Source organism: Solenopsis invicta, chromosome 6, assembly GCF_016802725.1.
Source record: "Solenopsis invicta isolate M01_SB chromosome 6, UNIL_Sinv_3.0, whole genome shotgun sequence".
NCBI lineage: Eukaryota > Metazoa > Arthropoda > Insecta > Hymenoptera > Formicidae > Solenopsis > Solenopsis invicta.
Genome location: NC_052669.1, coordinates 10,996,914 through 11,021,844, shown reverse-complemented (window position 1 = coordinate 11,021,844; position 24,931 = coordinate 10,996,914). Strand labels below are relative to the sequence as shown.

The following is a 24,931-nucleotide window of genomic DNA, read 5'->3' as shown; positions in this document are numbered from 1 at the left end:
ATGTATTATCTTTATCGTTTATCTTAATTTATTATGTAATTTAATCTGAATCTGAGATATTTATGTTACTATTTCTCAGCGTTGCTAAACACACCCAATGTTTGAGAGTGCGTTCAGATTCCATAAACCACTAGGGAGCTTTTCATTAGCTCCGCCCATTTACCCAGTCACCCAGAGATCACTCACCGGGTGGAGAATCTGAACGCAGCCCTGAAGAGTTATTCAGGTGTATTTGATGTAGTTTTTTCCTGATTCTGGTGATAAGGTAGCTCTTTTTTTTGGCAGAAGTCTTGCACAAAGCAAGTAATACGCTGAGAGAGTCTGTAAATGTTCGGTACTTTACCGCTTCTTTGCACGATCTCGTAATTTTGATCATGCACGTCTTCGCGTGTTTGTCGAGAGGACACTTATTCACTATCCAAAAGTACAACGCGATGCGCTCTCAGGGTTGTGATTTGTTGTGTATTGCTAATGTTCTAACGAACAGCCGCTAGCCAGTTGAACCCGAGATGAGAAAAAGAGAAGAGAGGCCTTGATCCATAAGCAATCGATATATATATCCTTTCGGGGTTGCGATGATCCCACTCTTTTCCTTCCAGCAAATTGCGTACTCGTCCTGGCAGCCGCATTCTGATTGGTCATCCCTTTGGCTCGGCGACTGTCCGTTTGTAGGCGCGCGGGCGGATGCAAAGACGCGGATAGCCTAACCGTCCGTGCATGCCTTAACATGTACTATCAGGAATGAACGAGTCGGTCATGAAACCCGTTCGATTCCTCTCATTTCGAAAAATAAACTTGTAAAGCAAAATGTATACGCAACATCTTCCCTCCCGTTGAGAGGGCACCGATCAAAACGCATGATAACCTAGAGTTACAATTAGTCGCATGGGGTTTGAGAAAATCGTTACAATTAGTCGCATGAGATTCTAAGAGAATCGTTATAATTAGTCGCATGAGATTCTAAGAGAATCGTTATAATTAGTCGCATGAGATTCTAAGAGAATCGTTATAATTAGTCGCATGAGATTCTAAGGGAATCGTTATAATTAGTCGCATGAGATTCTAAGAGAATCGTTATAATTAGTCGTATGAGATTCTAAGAGAATCGTTATAATTAGTCGCATGAGATTCTAAGAGAATCGTTATAATTAGTCGCATGAGATTCTAAGAGAATCGTTATAATTAGTCGCATGAGATTCTAAGGGAATCGTTATAATTAGTCGCATGAGATTCTAAGAGAATCGTTATAATTAGTCGCATGAGTTTCTAAGGGAATCGTTATAATTAGTCGCATGAGATTCTAAGAGAATCGTTATAATTAGTCGCATGAGATTCTAAGAGAATCGTTATAATTAGTCGCATGAGATCTCATTTATTTTTATGTGTTCGTATCGAGTACTCGTGATCAGTATTTTTGTATGCCAATGGCGACGCCTAAGGCTATTTGTTTAAATCGCAACATTTGCTGGTAGGTCGCGGCAACGCCTAGGCCGCCGGCCTGAGCCACGACATGACGTACCAACGTGTGAGTGTGTTTTTCTTGCTTGCCAAAATCTGGCATATTATAATGGTGGCAACGCCTTGGGCTATTCGCCTGGGCCACGTGTTACGTGTCCGTGACAACGCCTAGAACGAATCGTCTGAGTCACGTGTTACGGGTCCGTGACAACGCCTAGAACGAATCGTTTGAGTCACGGCCATTGTAATCGCCATTGTGAGAAACTTGTGATTTTATGTAGTTTCCCTTTTGTCGTTATTCGACTGGCAATGGACAGAGCAGTCTAGTGGAGCGTTTTAATTCTCCATTTGCCGTTTTTATGGTGGCGACCCGTGCGACTCCATCGTCACCAGGATGCAAGGCTGTGATTTTGCCTAGCGCCCATTGTGTGCACGGCAGTCCTTTATTTTTTATAAGTACAATTGTTCCGGCCTCAAGTTTTGGTCCGTCTTTGAACCATTTACTGCGTTTTTGAAGCTCGTTAAGATATTCCAGATGCCAACGGGCCCAAAAATCTTGTCGGACCTTTGCAATGTGTTGCCATGCAGACAATCGATTTACTGGAATAGAGCTAACGTTACCCTCTGGAAGTGCTGTTAATGGCTTGCCGAGAAGATAGTGAGCCGGCGTCAATGCCGAAAGGTCATTCGGATCAGAAGAAAGTGTCGTAATTGGCCTAGAGTTGAGAATGCCCTCGACTTCGGTTATAAATGTATTTAACTCTTCAAAGGTGAACAAAGAGTCCCCTACAACGCGTTTGACGTGATGCTTGAAGAGCTTCACCGTCGACTCCCACAATCCGCCAAAATGTGGCGCGGCGGGCGGTATAAAATGCCAAACTATACGATGCTGGCTTGCGAACTGATTTACGAGAATTTGATGAGGTTCGGAATTAAAAAGCGCGTACATTTCTTTCAATTGATTGTTAGCTCCGACGAAATTGGTTCCATTATCGGAATAAAGATGTTCCGGCATCCCTCGTCTTGCTATAAATCTTCTTAATGCCGCGAGAAATCCATCGGAGGACAAATCGCTCACGAGCTCGAGATGAACAGCTTTAATTGTCATGCATATAAATACGCACACGTATACCTTAAGTTTCGTTCTATTGCGATGTTTCCTTTCCTTAATGAAGAAAGGACCGCAGAAATCTATGCCCGTGTTCGCGAAAGGTGTTGCCCCACGCACGCGCACCGTGGGGAGATTTCCCATTTTATATTCGGTTGTACTAGCACTGAAACGGAAGCAACGCGTGCATGCCCGCACGACCTTTCGCACTTGGTTTTTACCGTCAAGCAGCCAGAATTTTTGTCTAAGGTTATATAGCGTAGTCTGAATTCCCGTATGATGTTGTCTCGTGTGGATTTCTCGAATAATGCTATCAACTAAATTATGTCGACTAGGCAATAAAACTGGATGTTTTTGTGGGAATGTTAAATGTGACAATCGTAACCGCCCTCCTACTCGGATTAGCCCGTCATTATCTAAAAAAGGATTCAAATTGACAATTTTGCTGTTGCTTGGCAATTGCTTATTTTCTCTAAGCAGTTTAATTTCGTTTGAAAATTGCGTGGATTGGAGAAGCCTCAAAACTCGCGTCTCAGCCTCGTTTAATTCTGTTGTCTTTAGTGTGCCAATGTGTCTATTACCGGGCCGCCATCGACAACAGTAAGCTATGACGCGAAGCAATTTAGAGTATGACGCGTATTTCAGTAATATTTCAAAATCATTGTGCTTAATTATCATACATGCGCTTCGCTTTAACTCAGGTACCTCTATGGATTGCGTCACTAAATACGGCCATTCTCCTTCTTCTCGATTCAACCACGAAGGTCCTTCAAACCACATTTTATTTTGCAAAAAGCAGTGAGGTAATTGCCCTCTAGAGATTGCGTCGGCGGGATTGTCTTGCGATCCTACGTGCCGCCATTCGCACGGACCGGTAATTTCTTGGATTTCCGCGACTCGATTTGCTACGTAGGGTTTTAATAAGTGAGGTGACGTTTTCAACCAGTGTAATACGATTGTTGAATCACACCAAAATATGACTCTACTAGGTATGATGCTCAGCGCACCACTCGCTTCGATATACAATCGCGCGAGTAACAATGCGCCACTCAGCTCTAGTCGAGGGATCGTTATAGTTTTTAACGGTGCTACTCGCGATTTTGCACAAATTAATTTAATCGTCGTTTCTCCGCTTTCCCCTGTCGATCGTGCGTAAAGACAGGCCCCGTAACCGACATTGCTGGCATCGCAAAATCCGTGTATCTGAATATCACGGTAACCCTCCGCGAATAACCTGCGATCGACGGAAACTTGATTTATCGACGCCAGCTGTTGAGCGAATTCCGTCCATGCGGTATGTAAATCCTGCGGGACGGATTCGTCCCACTGAAGCTTACATTTCCACATGTCCTGCATTAGTTTCTTCGCGTATAAGACCACGGGGCCCAGCAAGCCCATTGGGTCAAATATTTTCGCGATTTTCGATAGAATGTTCCGTTTCGTTAGTCTTCCCGGTATTTCAATGGAGTGTGCCGAATAGCATATCTTGTCCTCGCGCGCTTTCCACGTTATTCCTAACGTTTTTAAGGAACGATCGATATTCAATATGAAATTCGCGTGCAGTGCATTAGTAGTCAGATCATTAACGACTCGTTCGTCGTTAGACGCCCACTGTCTTATGACGAATCCGCCGCGGTTCAATAGCACGATCACTTCATCTTTAATCATTCGCGCTTGTTCGATAGTGTCCGCGCCTGTCAACAGATCGTCTACGTATAAATGCCGCTTGAGAATTGCCGCAGCTCGAGGATAGACATGATGTTCGTCATCTGCTAATTGGTGAATTGCGCGTATTGCTAAGAATGAGGATGAGGCGACACCGAAAGCGAGAGTATTAAATTGAAAGGTCTCGATCTCTTCGTTTACACGCCATAGTATTCTCTGATAGCATCGGTCATTTTCATGTAATCACCTGATAATACATTTTTTCAATGTCGGCTGTAAGAACGTAATTATAAGTACGGAAACGAATCAAATGCACGAATAGCTTGTCTTGAATAGTAGGCCCTGTTATCAGCAAGGAATTCAATGATATTCCTTCGCTGGTTTTTGCGGATGCGTCGAACATGATTCTAATTTTAGTGGTAGTACTGGTTTCCTTTACCACCGCGTGGTGAGGCATGTAATAGCCGTCGCTGCCGGGATTTTCTACTCGAGATATGTATCCTAGCGCCATATATTCCTCGATCGCTCGAACATATCCAGTTTTAAATGATTCATTTATATTGAATCTTCGTTCTACGGATAACAATCGTTTAAGAGCAAGGGCCCGTGAATCGCCCAGACGCACGTTATCCTTGCGAAATGGCAATCGTACCACGTAACGCCCGTTGTTATCGCGAGATACGGTCTCTGAAAAATACGCTTCGCATCGCGCGTCTTGTTCCGACATCGGTTTGTCCGTCGTTATCTCCTCGATTTCCCAAAATTTGGTTAATTGCCGTTCTAAGCTCGTTAAGTGACATGTCGGGAATTTCGAAGAGTTCAGCGCGGACGGATTTCCAGCGACTATCCAGCCGAGTCGCGTCTTTTGTAGATATAGATCGTGATGTTTGTTTGATAAATTAATTTGTCCGACGGAAAATAACGATAGCGTTGTTCCGGATCCGACTAACAAATCAATTCCCCGTGGAATGTGAAACTCTGGATCGGCTAGCCTGATATTTTGCGGAATTCTAAATGAGTCGCGCGAAAACGTTTCGGCGGGTATCAAATCCGCAATCGTAGGTACTATTAAGCAGGTCAACGATTTACTATATTCATCGTATATCGAATGGATGATAATTTGTGCTATGCCTCTCGACACGGTGCTGGCATTATCAATCGCACCGATTGTGGCGGAATGTTTACGAGGTGTGTTCAAAAAGTATCGCGAATTTTGTGTTTTTTCAAAAATTATTTATTTATTCATGAATATCTATTTTGTCCCCTTCAAAGTAATCCCCATGAGATATTATACACTTGTGCCAACGGTTTTTCCAATCTTCGAAGCACTTCAAAAAATCATTTTTTTTATCTTGTTCAGCTCCTCCTTCGATGCCGTCTTTATCTCGTCAAGCGTAGCGTAACGTCGTCCTTTCATGGGCCTCTTCAGTTTAGGGAACAAGAAAAAGTCACAGGGAGCCAGATCTGGGGAATACGGTGGCTGCAGCATCATTAGTGTGTTGTTTTTGGCCAAAAAGTCGCGCACAAGCAACGATGTGTGAGCAGGGGCGTTATCGTGGTGCAAAAGCCAATTTTTGTTCTTCCACAAATCCGGGCGTTTCTGGCGGATTGCTTCGCGCAAATTGCGCATAACTTGCAGGTAATATTCCTTATTGACCGTTCTACCCTGTGGCAAGAACTCATGATGCACCACGCCCCTGCAATCGAAGAAAACTGTCAGCAAAACTTTCACATTCGACCGAACTTGGCGCGCTTTTTTCGGTCTTGGTTCGTGCGGCAGCTTCCATTGAGATGATTGAGCTTTGGTTTCCACGTCATAACCATAAACCCACGATTCGTCACCAGTTATGACCCTCTGGAGCAAATTTGGGTCGTCGCGGACAGAGTCCAACATCTCATTAGCAATGTTCATGCGATGCTGTTTTTGGTCGCAATTGAGCAATTTTGGTACGAATTTCACGGCGACCCGTCTCATGCCCAAATCATTGATAAAAATCGAATGGCACGAGCCAATCGATATGTTTAGGTCCTCAGCAACTTCTCTAACGGTGATTCGACGATTGGCCAATACCATTTTCTCCACTTCATTAATTTTTTCGTCTGTTGTTGAAGTGCTCGGGCGTCCGGCACGCTCTTCGTCGTTCACATCTTCTCGGCCTTCTGAGAACATTTTGTACCACCGATAAACGTTGCTTCGGTCCAAGGTAGCTTCTCCGTATGCCACAGTCAACATTCGGAATGCATCCGCGCACTTAATTTCGTTTTTCACACAAAATTTGATACAGGTTCTTTGATCCATTTTTTTGAATAGGTAAAAATCGAAGACGATCCAAAACACGTGCAAGCAAAGCAGCTGTCAACAATTAAGTGAACATTCAAAATGGCCGAGCTTGTCGGCATAAGTGAGAGACATGAGTACCAACATAACGCCACAAAAAGATCGAAATTCGAATATACGTAACCCGCGAAAATTCAAAATTCGCGATACTTTTTGAACACACCTCGTAATTATCGGTACGCCTAAACGTTTGACGAAAGTTTCGGTAATAAAATTAGCCGTGGCACACGTGTCTAGCAATGCTCGGCCCTTAAGCTTGCGCCCGTCGGAACCTTGGACATACGTCATCGCGCTTGTTAACAACTGTGGTGCGAAATATGATATCGTCGCGAGACTTGCTTCTTGACTACCGATCGAATTATCTAGTCACTTTGATTGAGAGATTTCAGTGTTAATTCCATCCGATTTATCTGTCGGTTTTTCAAGATGTAAAAGTGTGTTGTGACGTCGTTTGCAAACTGTACAATTAGAGAATTTACACGGTATTCCTTTATGAGATCGTAGACAATTAAAACAAATTTTTGCATTTTTTACCGTCTCGATGCGATCCGGCACAGACATTTGCTTAAATTTATGACAAAGATAAAGTGGATGTTTCTTATCCTTGCATACGATGCAGTTACGCGACGCGTTTACTACGAACGCCCGATTCGAGGGAGATACTCGTGCCTTTTTCGCCGGGGGTGTATCCTTGTTTCGTTCGGATTCGCATAATCTCGGTTTCTCGCGTCTCGACGCGCAAACCGCGGTCCTATATAAAAAATCACACATTTGCTCGAGTGTGGGAAATTCATCTTTCTCAATTAACGCTTCCCACTTGTCCATCGTGTGTCTCGGCAATTTACTCTCTAAAAGATATACTACCATTTCAGAACCGACTGTGACCCCTAAAGACTTTAACGCTGCAAGATGCTGTTGAGCATCATCCGCGAGTTTCATTAAACCGCTCGTATTCTCTTTGTCTAACACCGGAAGGTTGACTATAGACGCGAGATGCCGTACTATTAATATGCGCTTTACCTCATATGATCGTTCTAGAAAATTCCATGCAGTAGCATAGTCTATTTTATCGTTCGCAAAAATCTTGATTTTATTGGCCGCCTCGCCTTTCAATGCGGTCGTCAAGTAGTGAAGTTTGTCTAGATCCGATAAATCGGATTGCAACCCGATTAAATTAATAAACGCGTTCTTAAAAGAAAGCCATTCTTCGAATTTTCCATTGAACGAAGGCATCGGGGCATCTGGCAATTTTATGCGCCTTCTTTGAACCGCCGCACAGTGGGCAAAAAGGCTCATTTTTTGGACAAAAATCGACCGACAGTGCAATTCTTAACCGATTTCAAAAAATTTTTTTTTAAATTACTCGTAATGAAATGCTCTATTACGTGGACCTGCGCCTTTTTTGAAACAAAGCTTTAATTAAAAATGGCGGATCAAAAATGATGACGAAAGTGCTGAAATGATATTGAACGTGATACCTCACCTACAATATTGGATATATTTACGCCAAATAAGGTATATATAGCTTTTTTGACACGCTAAATATGAATTTAGTAATTAAAAAAATTCTAAAGTAAACGTGACATTGAATATAGAAATCAAAAATATTGAAATTAGACAATATTTAGTAGATTTACAGAAAAGTTCGTAAACATTAGATACATTATTATTATTAAATGTTTTTCACAGTTTGTAATATTATATTGTTAAAAGACTAGAGAATATTATATTGCTAATTAGCAGAATTTTGTTATATTGCTTCGTTATAATTGTTTGTGAATGACAAAGCAATGCCTAAGCCCTTTTACCGCGTCAAGGTATCTGCCATTAAAAGGGTGTTTGGTTTTTTGGGGGGTTTTTGGTTTTTTTGTTTTTTTTTGTTAAAAATTTTTTTGTATAAAATTTTTTTTGCTGTTTTTGTTTTTTTTGTTATTCCTATATCCTAAGCATTATATTACGCGTTATTTATACACGCACACGTATACGCACGCGCATTCCTAAAACAGCGCTGTGATCGGCAGCGGCCAAGCTGCAGAAATTGACGATCGCTATACGTAGCGAGCCACATGCTTGCTGTTGCGTATAGAAGACTATCGCGTTCATAACGACATATGTATGGATTAGAATATATGTGTTGATTGTATTAGACCAGCAAAGTCACTTTCGTGTTAATACTTTGTACGTAATAACGCTTTCGTTTTGATTAAGTAAAATCATAATTCTAAAAACATACAAAAAAGATGGATTTCGTAATAAAGTATAAAACGTTATGCAAATATATGTGGACTTATTCAGATGAAAATAAAAATAACATGGATATAATTTTAAATAATTTAAGAAGTGAGCACAATTTGAATGAAAACCAACTTATGCAAATAAAAATAAATTTACGAGACAATTTTTTTCCTTTATACAATAAGAAATGGAATACCGTTAGTCGTAAAAAGAAACGTTTTGAACAAAAGTATGTAACATTCTTAAACAAGGAGTTTATAGTGAGATTCAATATTGCTTCAAATAAATCAGTTGAAAATATAGCACAATCTTCACAAAATCTTTCATTACAAGTTCCTGCACCAAATGAAAAAATGAAAAATGTAAATAAAAAAGGTCGTCCATCCATATCTTATAACGAAAGTTCCGAAAGAACAAAAAAAAGACGTATTAAAAATATAATTTCAAACCACGGTGCTGAGGAAATTTTGGGAGCTGCTAAATGTTTACAAAACCAATCTCATGATGACTCGGATACGGAAGAAGGAACTTTAAATATTGAAAATATTAATAATATCTTAGCTATGTATGTAGACTTAGACTTAACAAAAGTTAAGTATAACAAGCTGCGGACATACAATAAGATGCTACATGGTAGTAAATTATATCCTCCGTACACTGCTATTAAGAGCGCTAAAGAGAACTGCTACCCAAAAGATTTAAATGTTAATGATTTTGGTGCAAGTGTAAATATCGAATCATTATTAAACCATACCACAGAAAGAATTCTTTTATCATTAAGTAAAGAAAAGCTCTACGAATTACGCGATAAAACGTTGGTTTTGTATGGTAAATGGGGTATGGATGGCGCATCCGGACAACAAACAACTAGGCAGAAATGGATACCAGAAATCGTTACTTCAGAGAAAGATCAATCAACTGATATTGATGATGATGACGATAAAATAGTAAAAGATATTTTCTGTGATAACGCTGTATTTTTAATATCATTTGTCCCGCTTCAGTTGGTGGCTGAAAATAGTATTGTGTGGAAGAATAAAAGACCATCGTCTGTTAATTATTGCCGCCCAATAAAATTTCAATTTGTAAAAGAAAATAATAACATTGTACTTAATGAATACAAATTTTATTCAGATGCCTTGAAGAAACTGGAATCTTCATTTATCACAGAAGAAAATATAGCATTTAATATATCGTTCAACATCAAATGTACAATGATTGATGGCAAAATCTGTAACATTTTAACTGGTCAAAAATCCTCGAATTGTTGCAACATTTGTGGAGTAAGTCCAAAAAATATTAATAATATAAAATACATTGAAAGTCTTCCATGTACTACAGATAATTATAAATTTGGTCTTTCTACATTGCATTGCTGGATCCGATTCATGGAGTACTTGTTACATATTAGTTACAATTTAGATTTCAAATTAGGCTACGCAAAGAAAGATAATAAAATTTTGAAAGCCGAAAGAAAAAAAAGGATCCAAAATAAATTAAAATCGAAATTGTCATTAACCGTTGACATTGTAAAGCAAGGCTCAGGGACAACAAACACTGGAAATGTTGCCCGTTCTTTTTTTGCACACGCTGAAAGTGTAGCAGAAATTACAGGACTGCACATACATGTGATAAAACGATTGGGGAACATTTTGCAGATATTAGCATGTGGCAAAGATATAAATTTTGAGAAATTTGGTCAATACTGTCTGGATACCGCAAAACTGTGTCTCGATTTATATCCTTGGTACGCTATGCCACCATCAGTACATAAGGTTTTACTACATGGTAGTAACATAATAAAACATTTAGATTTGCCAATTGGTTGCTTGTCGGAAGAAGCGCAAGAGGCAAGTAATAAAATTTTTAGAAAAGCTCGAGCTCACAACAGCAGGATGAAATCAAGGAAATGCACTAACGAGGATATAATGCACTATCTTTTGATTTCATCTGATCCTCTAATCAGTAATATTAGAATTGAGCAAGAGAAAACACCAAAAGAATTTTCACCTGAAATAAAAGATCTCTTAATTGAGTCTTAGACTGAGGACATAGACTTTTTGTTTTAGGAATGCGCGTGCGTATACGTGTGCGTGTATAAATAACGCGTAATATAATGCTTAGGATATAGGAATAACAAAAAAAACAAAAACAGCAAAAAAAATTTTATACAAAAAAATTTTTAACAAAAAAAAACAAAAAACCAAAAACCTCCCAAAAAACCAAACACCCTTTTAATGGCAGATACCTTGACGCGGTAAAAGGGCTTAGGCATTGCTTTGTCATTCACAAACAATTATAACGAAGCAATATAACAAAATTCTGCTAATTAGCAATATAATATTCTCTAGTCTTTTAACAATATAATATTACAAACTGTGAAAAACATTTAATAATAATAATGTATCTAATGTTTACGAACTTTTCTGTAAATCTACTAAATATTGTCTAATTTCAATATTTTTGATTTCTATATTCAATGTCACGTTTACTTTAGAATTTTTTTAATTACTAAATTCATATTTAGCGTGTCAAAAAAGCTATATATACCTTATTTGGCGTAAATATCCAATATTGTAGGTGAGGTATCACGTTCAATATCATTTCAGCACTTTCGTCATCATTTTTGATCCGCCATTTTTAATTAAAGCTTTGTTTCAAAAAAGGCGCAGGTCCACGTAATAGAGCATTTCATTACGAGTAATTTAAAAAAAAATTTTTTGAAATCGGTTAAGAATTGCACTGTCGGTCGATTTTTGTCCAAAAAATGAGCCTTTTTGCCCACTGTGCGCCGGTGCGGCTGCTGTATTGGATCTACAAGTGTCTTCGTTCGTCAAGCCGCTACTATTCGACGAGGCATTCGTTCCGTACAGAATATTATCGATTTTGCCCGTGAGAGTAAAAAATCTTTCATTGATATCCATGAATTCCGCTTGGTGTTCATCGTCCGGATCTAACACCACGAGTTCAGCATTGAACTCTTCATACGCGTGATATAGTTCCGTTAATCGGGCAATGCGCAATTTTAATGTCGCGTTATCGTATTTGTTTTTATCGAGGGCATTCGCGAGACTCGTAAGCTGTGCCTTTAGAGTCCTTCGTTTTTGTTCTAGTATTTTAACTCTAGTGGCCATCGTTATGCAATTCGTATCGAATTAAATTAACTTGTACTTTCCTGATCGACCTGTTTCGTTGTTCTCGGCAAGCTTGTCCTTGTGATGCAAAGAGCCTCTCGCTGGGAACGCCGTTGGTTGACTTCGTAGCGCACCCTTCGTTTTGTATGGAATATACGACCTCTGCTCCGGATGACACCTTCTTCGCAAACCAGGGAAGAGACCTCACAGGAGGCACCAAAATGTTCGGTACTTTACCGCTTCTTTGCACGATCTCGTAATTTTGATCATGCACGTCTTCGCGTGTTTGTCGAGAGGACACTTATTCACTATCCAGAAGTACAACGCGATGCGCTCTCAGGGTTGTGATTTGTTGTGTATTGCTAATGTTCCAACGAACAGCCGCTAGCCAGTTGAACCCGAGATGAGAAAAAGAGAAGAGAGGCCTTGATCCATAAGCAATCGATATATATATCCTTTCGGGGTTGCGATGATCCCACTCTTTTCCTTCCAGCAAATTGCGTACTCGTCCTGGCAGCCGCATTCTGATTGGTCATCCCTTTGGCTCGGCGACTGTCCGTTTGTAGGCGCGCGGGCGGATGCAAAGACGCGGATAGCCTAACCGTCCGTGCATGCCTTAACATGTACTATCAGGAATGAACGAGTCGGTCATGAAACCCGTTCGATTCCTCTCATTTCGAAAAATAAACTTGTAAAGCAAAATGTATACGCAACAGTAAAAATTACTGCTTTCTTCAGTTTCATTAATAGGATGACGCTGATTGCTTCCAAGATTGCGAATGCTTCAGCAGAAAATACCGAGGCGTCAGGAGGCAGTTTATATAAAATGCTACGGTTAAGGCGGGGAATATAGATACTAGCGCCCACGCTAACTCCATTATCTAGCTTAGATCCATCTGTATAAAGGGCTGCGATGTCCTCGACAAGAATTTTTTCTATTTACATTTTAAAAGTTTGTTGAATTAGATTGCTGGAAGCTTTGCGAGAATTTGAAACTGATGTTTTCATGGAAGTGTTGATGTGGTATAAAGGTTGATTTGGTATAAAGGTTTTTGATTTGAGGGGTTGATCATATTTTGAAGGTGTGACACTTTTATATATAACGTTAACACTATGTTTAAACAAGATGTAGAATTTAAATAAAGAAAAGATTTTTATGATATGGGCACGTGCTTCTGGGGAACGAGCCGCACACATGAGATCTGTGAGTGCATTGATTATTGGATTGCAGTCTCTTGCAGGCTGTTGATGAACTTGATGGTTAGAAAGTTGAATCTAGCGACCAAAGTTGGTTCCCTGGCTTCACTTAACACGACGTTAATTGGTGTGGAGCCCCTGTAGCCTAGTGCAACTCTAATAGCTTTGTATGCAAACGACAAATCTTTAAAAATATTGTTGAGTTGTCCTCATATTAGTATATCTGACATCCGTACTCCAGCACGCTTCGGATTATGGCTCGATAAATGTTTATTAGAAGCTGAGAATGTGATCCCCACCAAAGTCCAGCCAAGGCTGAAATAATGTCCACTAGCTTGCGACATTTGCTAACTAAAAATTGATAATGTACTTTGCCAGTAAGCTCTTCATCTAGCCAGAAGCCTAAGAATTTGGCGTATTTAACTCTTAAAATTTCTGAATTTTGTATTTTAAAAGAGACGTTAGAATCCTGCACTATTTTATTTTTGGAGAATATGAGAAGATTAGATTTAGTAGGGGACAACTCCAGGCCCTTGTTTTTTAAGAAAAGACATACATTGTTGATAGCCTGTTGTAGCATATCACTTACAGAAACAACGTTCTTGATAGAAGTATAGATTACCAAATCATCTGCATATTGCAGTGATTTGACTCCTAGTGGGAGAGATTTAATGATGTCTTTTAGATATAAGTTGAAAAGGATGGGGCTTAAAGTTGCTCCTTGAGGGGTGCTCTTTTGTAAGTTGAGTGGCGCCGATAGATTGCCATTGATAACGAAGAATGCTTTTCTGTTCCAGATTAAATTTTCAATGAATTTGCGTGTTTTTGCTGGGATACCAATTGTCTTTAAATCGTTGATGAGGATAGAGGGGATGACATTGTCAAACGCTGATTTGATGTCTAGAAATATACAGATGACAGAGCGTTTCTTAAGGAAGTTGGTGTGTATAAAGCTGGTTAAAATGGTAAGACTGTCAATGCAGGATTTTAACCCCCTTTATGATTTATGACAACTCAACGCTGTATCGTATTGCCTGAGTTAAGTTAGACCTCGTGCTTAACTGGTGGACTGCGTAGAATAATCGAAATATGAAACTACCCAGATAACACACAATATATATGATAAATATTAATAAACGTTTATTGTAATATTTTTTATAAATATTATAGAAATATTTTATAAATATTTTATATATATGATGGAAAAGATTATAAAAATCTTTATCTAAAATATTGTTAAAATATTTATTAAATATTTTCCAAAATATTTATGATAAATGAAGAATAAATATTTACAAAAATATTTATGTAAATATTTATGATAAATACAAATAAAATAATTAGTGGTATCGTTGCGTAGCTTTTCTTATTCTTTTTTATACTGTTTTGATGTATGTATAATATGTACTATCGATTCCTCTTTACTGTCCTAGTTTACACCAAGCACTTGATACACGCGTACTATTATAGTAATTTTCTATTAAATTATCTTAATTTCGGCAATGAATTAAAAAAATAGTATACTAAACTGGTACAATATGAATCAAGATTATTAAATATATGTATCATGTATACACATCGTTGAAAGTAAGATTTAATAGAAAGAATTTAATAGAAAGTTACGAGTTATAGTACGCGTAAGTGCTCGATGTAAGCTAGGCCACTATCGTAAGTTCCTAGTCTGTTCTTTTCAACTGCATTTGAAGTGAAACTGAAAAGAACATACCAACAGCGTCACGTGAACAATCTGTGGCCGACCAGCGACCGGCGATTGAGCAGCTACTTCCTGTTCCTGTTGAGCCACGTTGAGCGAGCCATGCCGAGGTGTGTCTATGGCTGCGGTTCATTTAGTACTTCTGAACGCTTTGAATGCTACGCTCTAAACGCTACGCTATGATCGGTCCACTAGTGTTACCAATATTACAATCACTACACAAGTGGACCAGTTTGTAGCAGTTGTAGCACTTGAATCAACTAGCCGCGATTTATCCAAATTTAATAATGGAATCAGTTCCGATTTTAGTAAATGTTTATAATACATTCAACGATATAATATCTTATATATATGATGATGAGGAAGAAGAAATAGAATTTTGCTTAATGAGTTATGAATCAAAGAAAATGAAGAACGCCTAAAATTGAAGGTTATGTAGAACGTATTATCCCATCTCTCACTGCTATGGAATTCAAGAGTCATTTCAGGTAAAGTCATAATTTTAATTTATTTTTTCTCGCGTAGCAGAAACAAAGAGAGTTAATGATAATAATTCCTTTTTATTGTCAATTGATATATCATGTTTAAACACGTATGACCACAAATACGGCCCCAAACGAACTATTGATGAAGCCAACAGCGGTTTGAGCGCAAATCGAAATGCGGCTCAAGTCGTAATTTCCCGCCAAATATTGAAACGCTCCAGCTAACCCATCTCCCGAGGTGAGGCAGTTAGAGCGAATCGAGAGCGAAAACGATGACGTATTGATGACGTAATAAGAGCTATTGGGAGCGTTCCGAAGCGTCAAATGGACCAGCCATATTAATGCCATGATGTAAGAAGAAAGGTGAAACAAGCCGTTTGTTTTCTATTCCTGAACTCTCTAAATAAGTGTACACTTAAAATGAAATAGATAGATGTTTCAAAGTTAGCGAAAGCAAGAAGGAACGTTCTAGTGCAGTCTAGTGCAGGAACAGAAAACAAGCCTAAGTAACCAGATGCGCAGTAGACCATACTCTAGACCAATCAGAACTGGGTCCAAATTTTGAGATTCAATATGGCTACGACTGCGGTACTGGGACGTATGTATACTTGTATTTATACGTGAATCTGAGATAATTGGTGAATCGAAGAAATTCAAAGCTACTTAAAAAAAGAAGAACGTGAAGGTAAGGTTGAGACTTTGTACATTAATGAAAATTGTGATTTCAAATTTTTTAAACTTGGATTAGAAGAAATTTGGAAAGTTATAAGAATGAGCTTATGTGTATGGCTAAATTGTTATATTGCATGTTTATAACAACAGTGTTTATTGCAACAGTGATTTGTGTTAAAGATAATAAGTTTCAAGTATTTTTACATTTATATATATTTTTTTTTAACAACTTCTACATTTTAAGTACGTGTGACTACATATGATTGTTCGTATTTAAATTGCGCGGATATATTTGGACCCAAATTTCATTGGCGCATCACATTGAGCCACGCCTCTTACCGCGCATCGAGCCGCCGACGATGCGCGTTGTTTCACCTTGTTTTTTACATCATGATTAATGCTACAAATGCTATGTAGCGTTTGAAGCGCTAAGTGGACCGCAGCCTATATCTATAGAATAGATCTGAAAGCCATTGAGACCCTTAAGTAAATTGAGTATAATCCATTAGTAATCCTTGAGGAGGTTTAGTACATTAAATAGGCGGTGTATGTCGGGCATATAAATTCCTCAAAAAAATAAATTTAAGAGAGTTGTGGCGTCTGAACTTTGTCTGCCGGCAGCGTTTTTATTGATATCTACGCACGAATTAAGTCTCAGAACATGTGGAAGGAACCTTTGAATACCTTTCCCCGCTAACGTCTAACCGAGAATGATAAGAATTGCAATATCTATGTTATTATTATTACATATTAATATTGTAATTATAAAATAATAAATAAAATTAAAATTAATTTATAATTTTTAGTTGGATTCTACTATTCCCAATCAGTAGACAATGTTTTTTTAAATATTTAAAATACACAACAATAAATATTTAAAAAATATTGTTTGCTGATGCAATTTTTAATACTAAATTTTATATAAATTTAATAAAAAAAGCAAAATTTTACAAATCTTTATCATAATAATTAATAAACATTTTCAAAATATTTACCATATTACTTATAATAATAATTAATAAACATTTTCAAAATATTTATCATAATATTTATCATAATAATTAATAAACGTGTTCAAAACATTTACCATAATATTTATCATAAATATTTTTGAAACGTTTATGATAAATATTTATAATCAGTCTAATCTACGGCCATAAAAACATTTATTAAATGTTTATGATAAATGTTTATAAAATATTAAAATAAATATTATATTAGGAGTACAAATTGAAAACCGCCGTTTTCCAGTAGATGGCGCCAGCGGTAAATGCTGGCGCCAAACGTTAGATCAAAAATTTTTAATGTAAGGTTGGGCATCTGGCAACAATTCCTTATCATTGCAGTTGTGAATTTTTATCGGCATTATATATTTTTTTGTGATCGAAAATGTCGAAATTTGTGCCCAATAAGTGTCATTTGCGGGAAGTTTTGCTTTTTGCCTTCAATTCGAAAAAATCTGCGGCTGAGGCGCGTCGAATGATTGTAAAAACTTATGGTGAGGCTTCCATTAGTGAAAGAACATGTCGAGAATGGTTCCAACGCTTCAAAAGTGGTGATTTCGGCGTAGAAGACAAGGAGCGTCCCGGACAGGTAAAAAAGTTTGAAGACGCACAATTGGAAACATTACTGAATGAAGATTCATTTCAAACGCAACAGGAGCTTGCAGATTCATTGGGCGTGACTCAACAAACTATTTCACATCGTTTGAAAACCATGGGAATGATCCAAAAGCATGGACACTGGGTGCCATACGAATTAAAGCCGAGAGACGTCGAACGTCGTTTTTTCGCGTGCGAACAGCTACTCCAACGGCAAAAACGGAAGGGTTTTCTGCATCGTATTGTAACCCGCGATGAAAAGTGGATCCATTATGATAATCCAAAGCGAAAAAAATCGTGGGGCTACCGCGGTCATGCATCAACATCGACGGCCAAGCCAAACATCCATGGCTCGAAGCTCATGCTGTGTATTTGGTGGGACCAGCTCGGCGTGATTTATTATGAGCTGTTGCAACCGGGTGAAACCATCACAGGAGCTCGCTACCGAACACACCTAATGCGTTTGAGCAGAGCATTGCAGGAAAAACGGCCACAATACGAGCAAAGACACGAAAAAGTGATGTTGCTGCACGACAACGCTCGGCCACATGTTGCTCAGGTCGTTGAAACCTATCTGGAAACATTGAAATGGGACATTTCACCTCATCCGCCGTATTCTCCTGACATCGCCCCTTCAGATTGCCACTTGTTCCGATCAATGGCGCATGGCCTGGCTGAGCAGCACTTCCATTATTACGAAGAGACCAAAAACTGGGTCGATTCGTGGATCGCCGCAAAAGACGAGCAGTTTTTTCGACGCGGGATTCGTATGCTGCCCGAAAGGTGGGAGAAAGTAGTGGCCAGCGATGGACAATACTTTCAAGAATAAGTATGTAACCATTTTTCAACAATCAATCCTCAAATTTTAACAAAAAACAACGGTTTTCAATTTGTACTCCTAATAAATATTTAGTAAATGTTTTATAAATATTTTGTGCTATTTGGGTGTATACAATTATAAAGCACAAATTAATTTTAGAAATAGAAACATCATGTATGCAAAATTAAATAAATGTTTTGAATATATTTCCAATTTAATAAAAACGCCACATGAAACATGCTCATTAATTCTCGTAGAAACGCTAGATTTTTAGGTTCTTGTATTTCAATTAAATGTTTAATGGAATTATGCTTTGCAAAAATCAAATTCTGTTATAAGATATTTGTACTTACAAATTTAGTCAAGATCATGTAGAACTTATGTTTAGTATTATAAGACAGCAATTTAGATCCAATAATAAGTAGTTTAAAGCAATTTCAAAGTGCAATAAAAAAAATTTTGCTTTATATGGAATTGAAAGAAGATTCATCTGGAAACTGTATTTTATTATCAAATATAAATATATTATATTTTACTTCTTGATTAAATTTAATTACGACGATAAATAAAACCGCCAATAATGGAAAATAGACATTAGTAACTGATGCATCAAATTGTGATAATAAAAACTTAAGCCTGCCGCAGACGATACGTTTTTTCTTACTGGATTTCTAATTGGATTTTCTTACTTGCTACCGTACGGGCAATGGTACTGGCAGTGCTACTGGCCGTGGCTTCACACGGTGCAAGTTTTCGTACGGGCTAAGCAACTGAAATTTGTTTCATAGAAGCGGCACGCTTAAATATGGATGAGATAGATGAGATGGATGAAATTATTGCAACAGTTGTACATTGTCGTAAAATTGCATTATTTTTAATTATTGAAAAATTGCGACAACGAAATAAATATCGCCGACGTTTATGGAGTCGACAGTCAATACATTCTTTAATGCCTCACTTTTACTGTGTTTATTATGGTAATTTGGTGTGTTTATCGCATATAAACATGGTTCTTATTAGGAGGCCTCTATTAAACATAAAATACTTTCTTTGGACTATTTTGAAGTCTTTTCATTTCTGCACGATGTTATGTTTGCGAAGTGAATTCACGTTTGAACTTTGACAACACTTCGACAGTATAACCTGGTATAACCCAGTATAATCTATAAGACTGCGTCCTGATTGGCTTTCACAATAAACCAGTACAGAATCACGTAAGAAAAATAGGACATGATCTATTACGAAAATCCAGTACGCGAGCCAGTAGCGTAGCCCGTAAGCTACCCATTTCCAGTACGGGAGCACGTAAGACTGCCAGTATAGGAGCACGTAAGCAATCTCGTAAGAAAAAACGTATCGTCTGCGGCAGGCTTTAGAAATATATGATATTGTTTTGTATTGTAATAAAAATAACTCGCAGCTAATTACGAAATGCTTCCGCAATATTATATCATACATATCAGGCATTGCAGTACGTTTTCTAACAAAAAAAAATTATGAACAATGTGTCGACGTTTTGACAGAACTCCAGCTAAATTCCTACGACCATGATTTGATTTCCATAAAAAATAAAGAAGGCTTATTATTTCCTTCAAAAGATGCAATATTTATGTGTGAAGTTTATGAGAAACTTATACAAATAGCTATTATGAAATTTCTACATAGTACATCGGCTGAGCACGAGGTCTAACTTAACTCACGCAATACGATACAGCGTTGAGGAGTTGGGTTCCACTAGGGACAAAAAATGTTGGGTGTAACTCTCTGTAGTACACCCAAGGACTTTGATTCTGTCCATGGAAAAATTTTCCAAACTGAGAGGACGCTATCTTTCTACATACTTACAGTTCATGATTAACGTAACAACCAATAAGCTTTAGTCGTTTCATTAATCATGAACTGCGAGTATGTAGAAAGTGGTGACTTCTCAGTTTGGAAAATTTCCCCATGGACAGAATCAAAGTCTTTGGGTGTACCTTTATGATTTATGACAACTCAACGGTTGAGTTGTCATAAATCATAAAGGTACACCCAAAGACTTTGATTCTGTCCATGGGGAAATTTTCCAAACTAAAAAGTCGCTATCTTTCTACATATTTACAGTTTATGATTAATGTAACGACCAATAAGCTCTAGTTGTTTCATTAATCATAAACTGCAAATATGTAGAAAGTGGTGACTTCTTAGTTTGAAAAATTTCCCCATGGACAGAATCAAAGTCCTTGGGTGTACTACAGAGAGTTACACCCAACATTTTTTGTCCCTAGTGGAACCCAACTCAACTTGGTTTATCATAAACACCCTTTGTAGAAAGATAGCAACTTCTTAATTTGGTAAGCTTATTGGTCGTTACGTTAATCATGAACTGTAAGTAGGTAGAAAGATAGCGATTTCTTAGTTTGGAAATTTTCTCCATGGACAGAATCAAATTCCATGGGTGTACACCCAAGGACTTTGATTCTGTCCATGGGGAAATTTTTCAAACTGAAAAGTCGCTATCTTTCTACATACTTAAGCCTGTTCTACAATAGCATAAACACAAGACCGTAAGGTTGTAAGGCGTGGTTTTAAGAGCTCGTAAGCGAATGAAAAATTTTCATTTCTTACGTTACAACCTTACGCTCTTGTGTTTACTGCTATTGTAGAACAGGCATTACAGTTCATGATTAACGTAACGACCAATAAGCTCTAGTCGTTTTATTAATCATGAACTGCGAGTATGTAGAAAGTGGTGACTTCTCAGTTTGGAAAATTTCCCCATGGACAGAATCAAAGTCCTTGGGTGTACACCATTGAACTATACTCTAACTAGAATGGGCACTAGCCGCCAGAAAACGTGACGAGAGAGAGCCATTTCGAAGGGCCACCTCTCTTTGTCAGTACAGTCACGTTAGAAAGTTTTGCAGTACCGGTACATAAGAATAAATAAACGAGCGCCTTGAGGGTGCCGTCACATGGGGCGTAACTTGCGTAGCGTAATTTGCGTATTCTAGTAACTTACTAAAATATGTTACGCCATTTTAAAGCCTTCTTTCACATGAAGCGTATTTCGCGGATTTTCAAGAAATGCGTATCTAATGCAACCAATTGCTGATTAGGGTTTCTCTTGTACTCTCTAACAGAAATGCTAAACAAATTTACGATTGTTTTTTGTAATTTACGCGTCTCGGAAAGTACGCCTCATGTGGAACTGATACTCTGCACACTAGTATGTGTGAATCATCTATGTGCGAATCTAACCTGTGCGGGCATATATTCCTGTTTTTTGTAATTTTCAAAAATTTATATATTTAAAACAAAATAAATATATGTTAGGCATTTAAGAAAAAGAAAGCATTTTACATGCAAGAAATTCAAGCAACACGGACATATCTATTAATATAAAACTATTGGCCGGTATTCATAGTCGATTCTTATATTTAAGATTGCCTTAAGTATCACCTTAAGATGCCATCAACCAATCAGAGAGCCGTATAAGCATCTTAAGACGTTGCTTAAGACAATCTTGAAATAAGACTCGACTATGAATACCGGCCTATAACCTTAAAATTTTGTATCAACATTTCGCAAGAAGATTGAATATGACAGAATGTTATTACAGAATAGTTATTATAAACAATAAATTTGATATAAAACTGTTTCTTAATTTACCCTGATATCATTATCTATCTTTCAATTTTGTTCTGCTTATTTAAGTAATACATGTGTTACCAATTCATGTATACACAGCGTTTCTTACGCAGGAAATTGGATTCGACGTAACGATAATAACGTAAAAAGCGTAAAGTAACTAGGCGGAAGCTAATGTTCCAGTAAACCGATATCATTGGTCGGCGCAAGTTACGGTTACGCAAGTTACGCCCCATGTGACGGCACCCGCAGGTTCCTCTCTGGTTATGTTATGCATTTCATGTGTGAGGCCCTTTAACCGGTGTAACCCAACCTATCAACCGGCGCGAATTGCGGGGCTTTATAGAAAAGTATTGTAATTACACTTTAAACTGCGGTACTACTTGTAATTAATACGATACATATCACATTTCGAAGACATGAGTAAGAATCATAAACGTTCGAAACATCTAAAATCGGAAAAGTCAAAAGTAAAATTGAAAACAAAGAAATCCATCGATCGGCCAGCAAAAGGCTTGAACGCTACGGATACGTCGTTTAAAGTTAAAAAGATATTGATACGTGAACAATTAAAGCAACGAGATGAAACGGAAATTGTCAGCACTCGCAAATTAAATATTGATGTACGTGAGTCAATTTACATTTACTTTCTACTTGAATTAATCGACACAGCGTATTCTATATTAGCGTATTTATTGAAAGACTATTTAATTAGTGCGCTTATAATTGGAGCTTGTATTATCTAATCTATATGTAATTTACTTTCAGGATTTATTAACGCTCTTTCGACATCATAATTCGACTGTGAGAGAAGATGCTTTGAAACAATTAAAAGACATCTTATTTCGACATCCTCCAAAATCATTACATTCACGATTGAATTCCTTGTTACACGGTATTGCAGCTTTATCTCTTGATAAAGAGAAAGGTGTACGAACAAGTTGTTTTCATGCGCTCAATGTTATTCTTGGTCGTATTTCGAATGAACAGTTGATGCCCCTGTGTGAAATCGTTATGTCTTACTTGAGCTGTGCCATGACACATATCGATCCATGTGTAAAACAAGATTCTCTACTTTTCTTAGATGTACTCCTACAAAATTGTGGTAGTATTGTGGCAAAGAATAGTCATAAAATACTACTCAATTTTTTAGGTATGATATGTAGATTACACAATGAAGTTAGACCTGAAGCACAATTAACAACGACTCTAAATTCCAAAAGCACAAATATAAATTGGAGAATTAAAGTTTTGGAACGTTTAGCCAATTTATTTATCTCTGTTGTAAACTATAGAACGCTTTGTACGAATACGCGGTCGAATATGGTACTTCCAAGATCTAAAAGGTATACCAGATATGTTCCTATTTACAGCAACTGTGCAACTCGACTTTATGAAATTAATCTTGAAGATATGAGTTCGTTAGATAGTCGTGCAAAAGAAACTGTACCTCTAGAAGAATTTGTAAAGTATATAGGTTTATTGATACCATTGATGTGTAATATTTGGCTCGAAGTATGTCCCAAGGATGAAAAAGTTGATAATTACACAGAGATTACAATTTTAAGTGATGGAGCCACATTATTAAGAAGCATCGTTATAATTATACAATCTATTGCGGAGTACATTGATACGTTGGATCACGACGATTGCGATGTGGAAAATGTAAAACATTGGTTTAAAGAGACGTTTCACGATTCATATATGAAAAATTTTCTATCAAGATTCCCATATACTGAAGTAAAACCGCATATTAATAAATTCAGAAAGCGCCAAAAAGATTTTTCTCAAATGGAATTTACAGAAGGATGTTTGGAACAGAATTTAGGACTTTGTCAAATTCATGCTTGGTTTACATCTTTATTTAGTCGTAACGAACAATTTTCCAAATCTACCAAGATGTGCTGTGTATCAGTTATGAAATATTTAAATGGTATAAAATAATATTGTATCTAATTAGCGTTACATATCGCAAATCTTTTTTTTTCAAACAAAACAATGGAAGAACATTTTTCTAAAAAAGAAAAAAAACATTTTTTTTAGGTGTTGTTGAAAATTGGTGCGACTCGTCCGTATCATCGCAACTAACTAAACTTCTAAGAACTTTGTTTTTGAAAGCTGGTACAATTTGGTATACCAACAGTATTAGTTTAAATCATACTTTAAGATTGATTATTGAAGCAGCTTCTCGTTTAGCTAAGAAAGAATTGCAATCACATTTCTATTTGATTATTGGTGATATTATGTTGCAAAGCGATTTGAATGAGTTACACAGGTAATACAGATTTTTAATAGAAATAACCTCGTGTAATTTCTATAGAGTACACGTTTACGATTATCCGTTTATATATATATATATATATATATATATATATATATATATATATATATATAATTATTGATATATATTTATATATAAAATATACGACGTATGGATATGGCGACATGATAACGAGCAATAACGAGTAGACGGAACCTGATTTATACTTGTTTTGTCTGACAGAGAGAGAGCGTTTGAAAACTTTGTTGCAAGCTTACCAAGTTTACTCCTGAAACCAAGCATAGATGACGTCGTAATTCGTATGATCAGTCATATAGTTGTACGTTTTAAAGAATGGATCCGGGAAGAATTGGTGGCTAAGCACGAATCTATTATCGGTAAGAAGTATGAATTTGATTAAAAAGAATCGTATTCTTATCACTTTTGTCGTATTAACATTCAGCTTTATTCTTTTCAGACAATGCTAACAAAATCGATATTGTAGGTTCACATGATGATAAACAATCGAGACTTATGATTTGTAATCTATTTTACTTTATAGATTCACATGTTTATTATTAAATAATAAATCAATCAGCTTCATGACTTGGATG

General features: G+C 37.3%; 3 protein-coding genes across 3 annotated transcripts; 1 reads left to right on the top strand and 2 right to left on the bottom strand.

Moving 5' to 3' along the window:
- Window positions 1-1,753: 1,753 nt before the first annotated feature.
- Window positions 1,754-7,802, bottom strand: LOC105193802. The gene is made up of 3 exons (XM_039450430.1): window positions 7,104-7,802; window positions 4,548-5,093; window positions 1,754-4,447 (listed from the first exon to the last, which is right to left on the bottom strand). Exons 1-3 carry the CDS (start codon window positions 7,800-7,802, stop codon window positions 1,754-1,756), a joined length of 3,939 nt encoding a protein of 1,312 aa, XP_039306364.1.
- A 5,353-nt stretch (window positions 7,803-13,155) lies between these two features.
- On the bottom strand, window positions 13,156-14,982 carry LOC113004688. The gene is made up of 3 exons (XM_026138818.1): window positions 14,862-14,982; window positions 13,364-13,789; window positions 13,156-13,319 (listed from the first exon to the last, which is right to left on the bottom strand). Exons 1-3 carry the CDS (start codon window positions 14,980-14,982, stop codon window positions 13,156-13,158), a joined length of 711 nt encoding a protein of 236 aa, XP_025994603.1.
- Window positions 14,983-22,323: 7,341 nt separating this feature from the next.
- On the top strand, window positions 22,324-24,923 carry LOC105202498 (testis-expressed protein 10 homolog). The gene is made up of 5 exons (XM_039451289.1): window positions 22,324-22,680; window positions 22,826-23,990; window positions 24,101-24,332; window positions 24,561-24,715; window positions 24,796-24,923. The coding sequence occupies exons 1-5, from the start codon at window positions 22,477-22,479 to the stop codon at window positions 24,897-24,899; spliced, it is 1,860 nt and encodes a 619-aa protein (XP_039307223.1). The 5' UTR covers window positions 22,324-22,476; the 3' UTR covers window positions 24,900-24,923.
- The last annotated feature ends 8 nt before the right edge of the window (window positions 24,924-24,931 follow it).

What these genes read in the sequence shown, in the direction of transcription:
- LOC113004688 (XM_026138818.1), bottom strand. Translation starts at nt 14,982, where the DNA reads ATGAACCGCAGCCATAGACACACCTCGGCATGGCTCGCTCAACGTGGC. An exon ending in TTGTTCACGTGACGCTGTTG is followed by an intron (nt 13,790 to 14,861) that starts GTATGTTCTTTT and finishes CTCTCCCACTAG; the next exon opens with GAGTCAAATCACTGCAATAT. An exon ending in AAGCGTGCTGGAGTACGGAT is followed by an intron (nt 13,320 to 13,363) that starts GTCAGATATACT and finishes ATATTTTTAAAG; the next exon opens with ATTTGTCGTTTGCATACAAA.
- LOC105202498 (XM_039451289.1), top strand. Translation starts at nt 22,477, where the DNA reads ATGAGTAAGAATCATAAACGTTCGAAACATCTAAAATCGGAAAAGTCA. An exon ending in CTCGCAAATTAAATATTGAT is followed by an intron (nt 22,681 to 22,825) that starts GTACGTGAGTCA and finishes ATTTACTTTCAG; the next exon opens with GATTTATTAACGCTCTTTCG. An exon ending in AGTTATGAAATATTTAAATG is followed by an intron (nt 23,991 to 24,100) that starts GTATAAAATAAT and finishes CATTTTTTTTAG; the next exon opens with GTGTTGTTGAAAATTGGTGC.
- LOC105193802 (XM_039450430.1), bottom strand. Translation starts at nt 7,802, where the DNA reads ATGCCTTCGTTCAATGGAAAATTCGAAGAATGGCTTTCTTTTAAGAAC. An exon ending in TGCCGGATCGCATCGAGACG is followed by an intron (nt 5,094 to 7,103) that starts GTAAAAAATGCA and finishes TATCTACAAAAG; the next exon opens with ACGCGACTCGGCTGGATAGT. An exon ending in CTATTCAAGACAAGCTATTC is followed by an intron (nt 4,448 to 4,547) that starts GTGCATTTGATT and finishes CGATGCTATCAG; the next exon opens with AGAATACTATGGCGTGTAAA.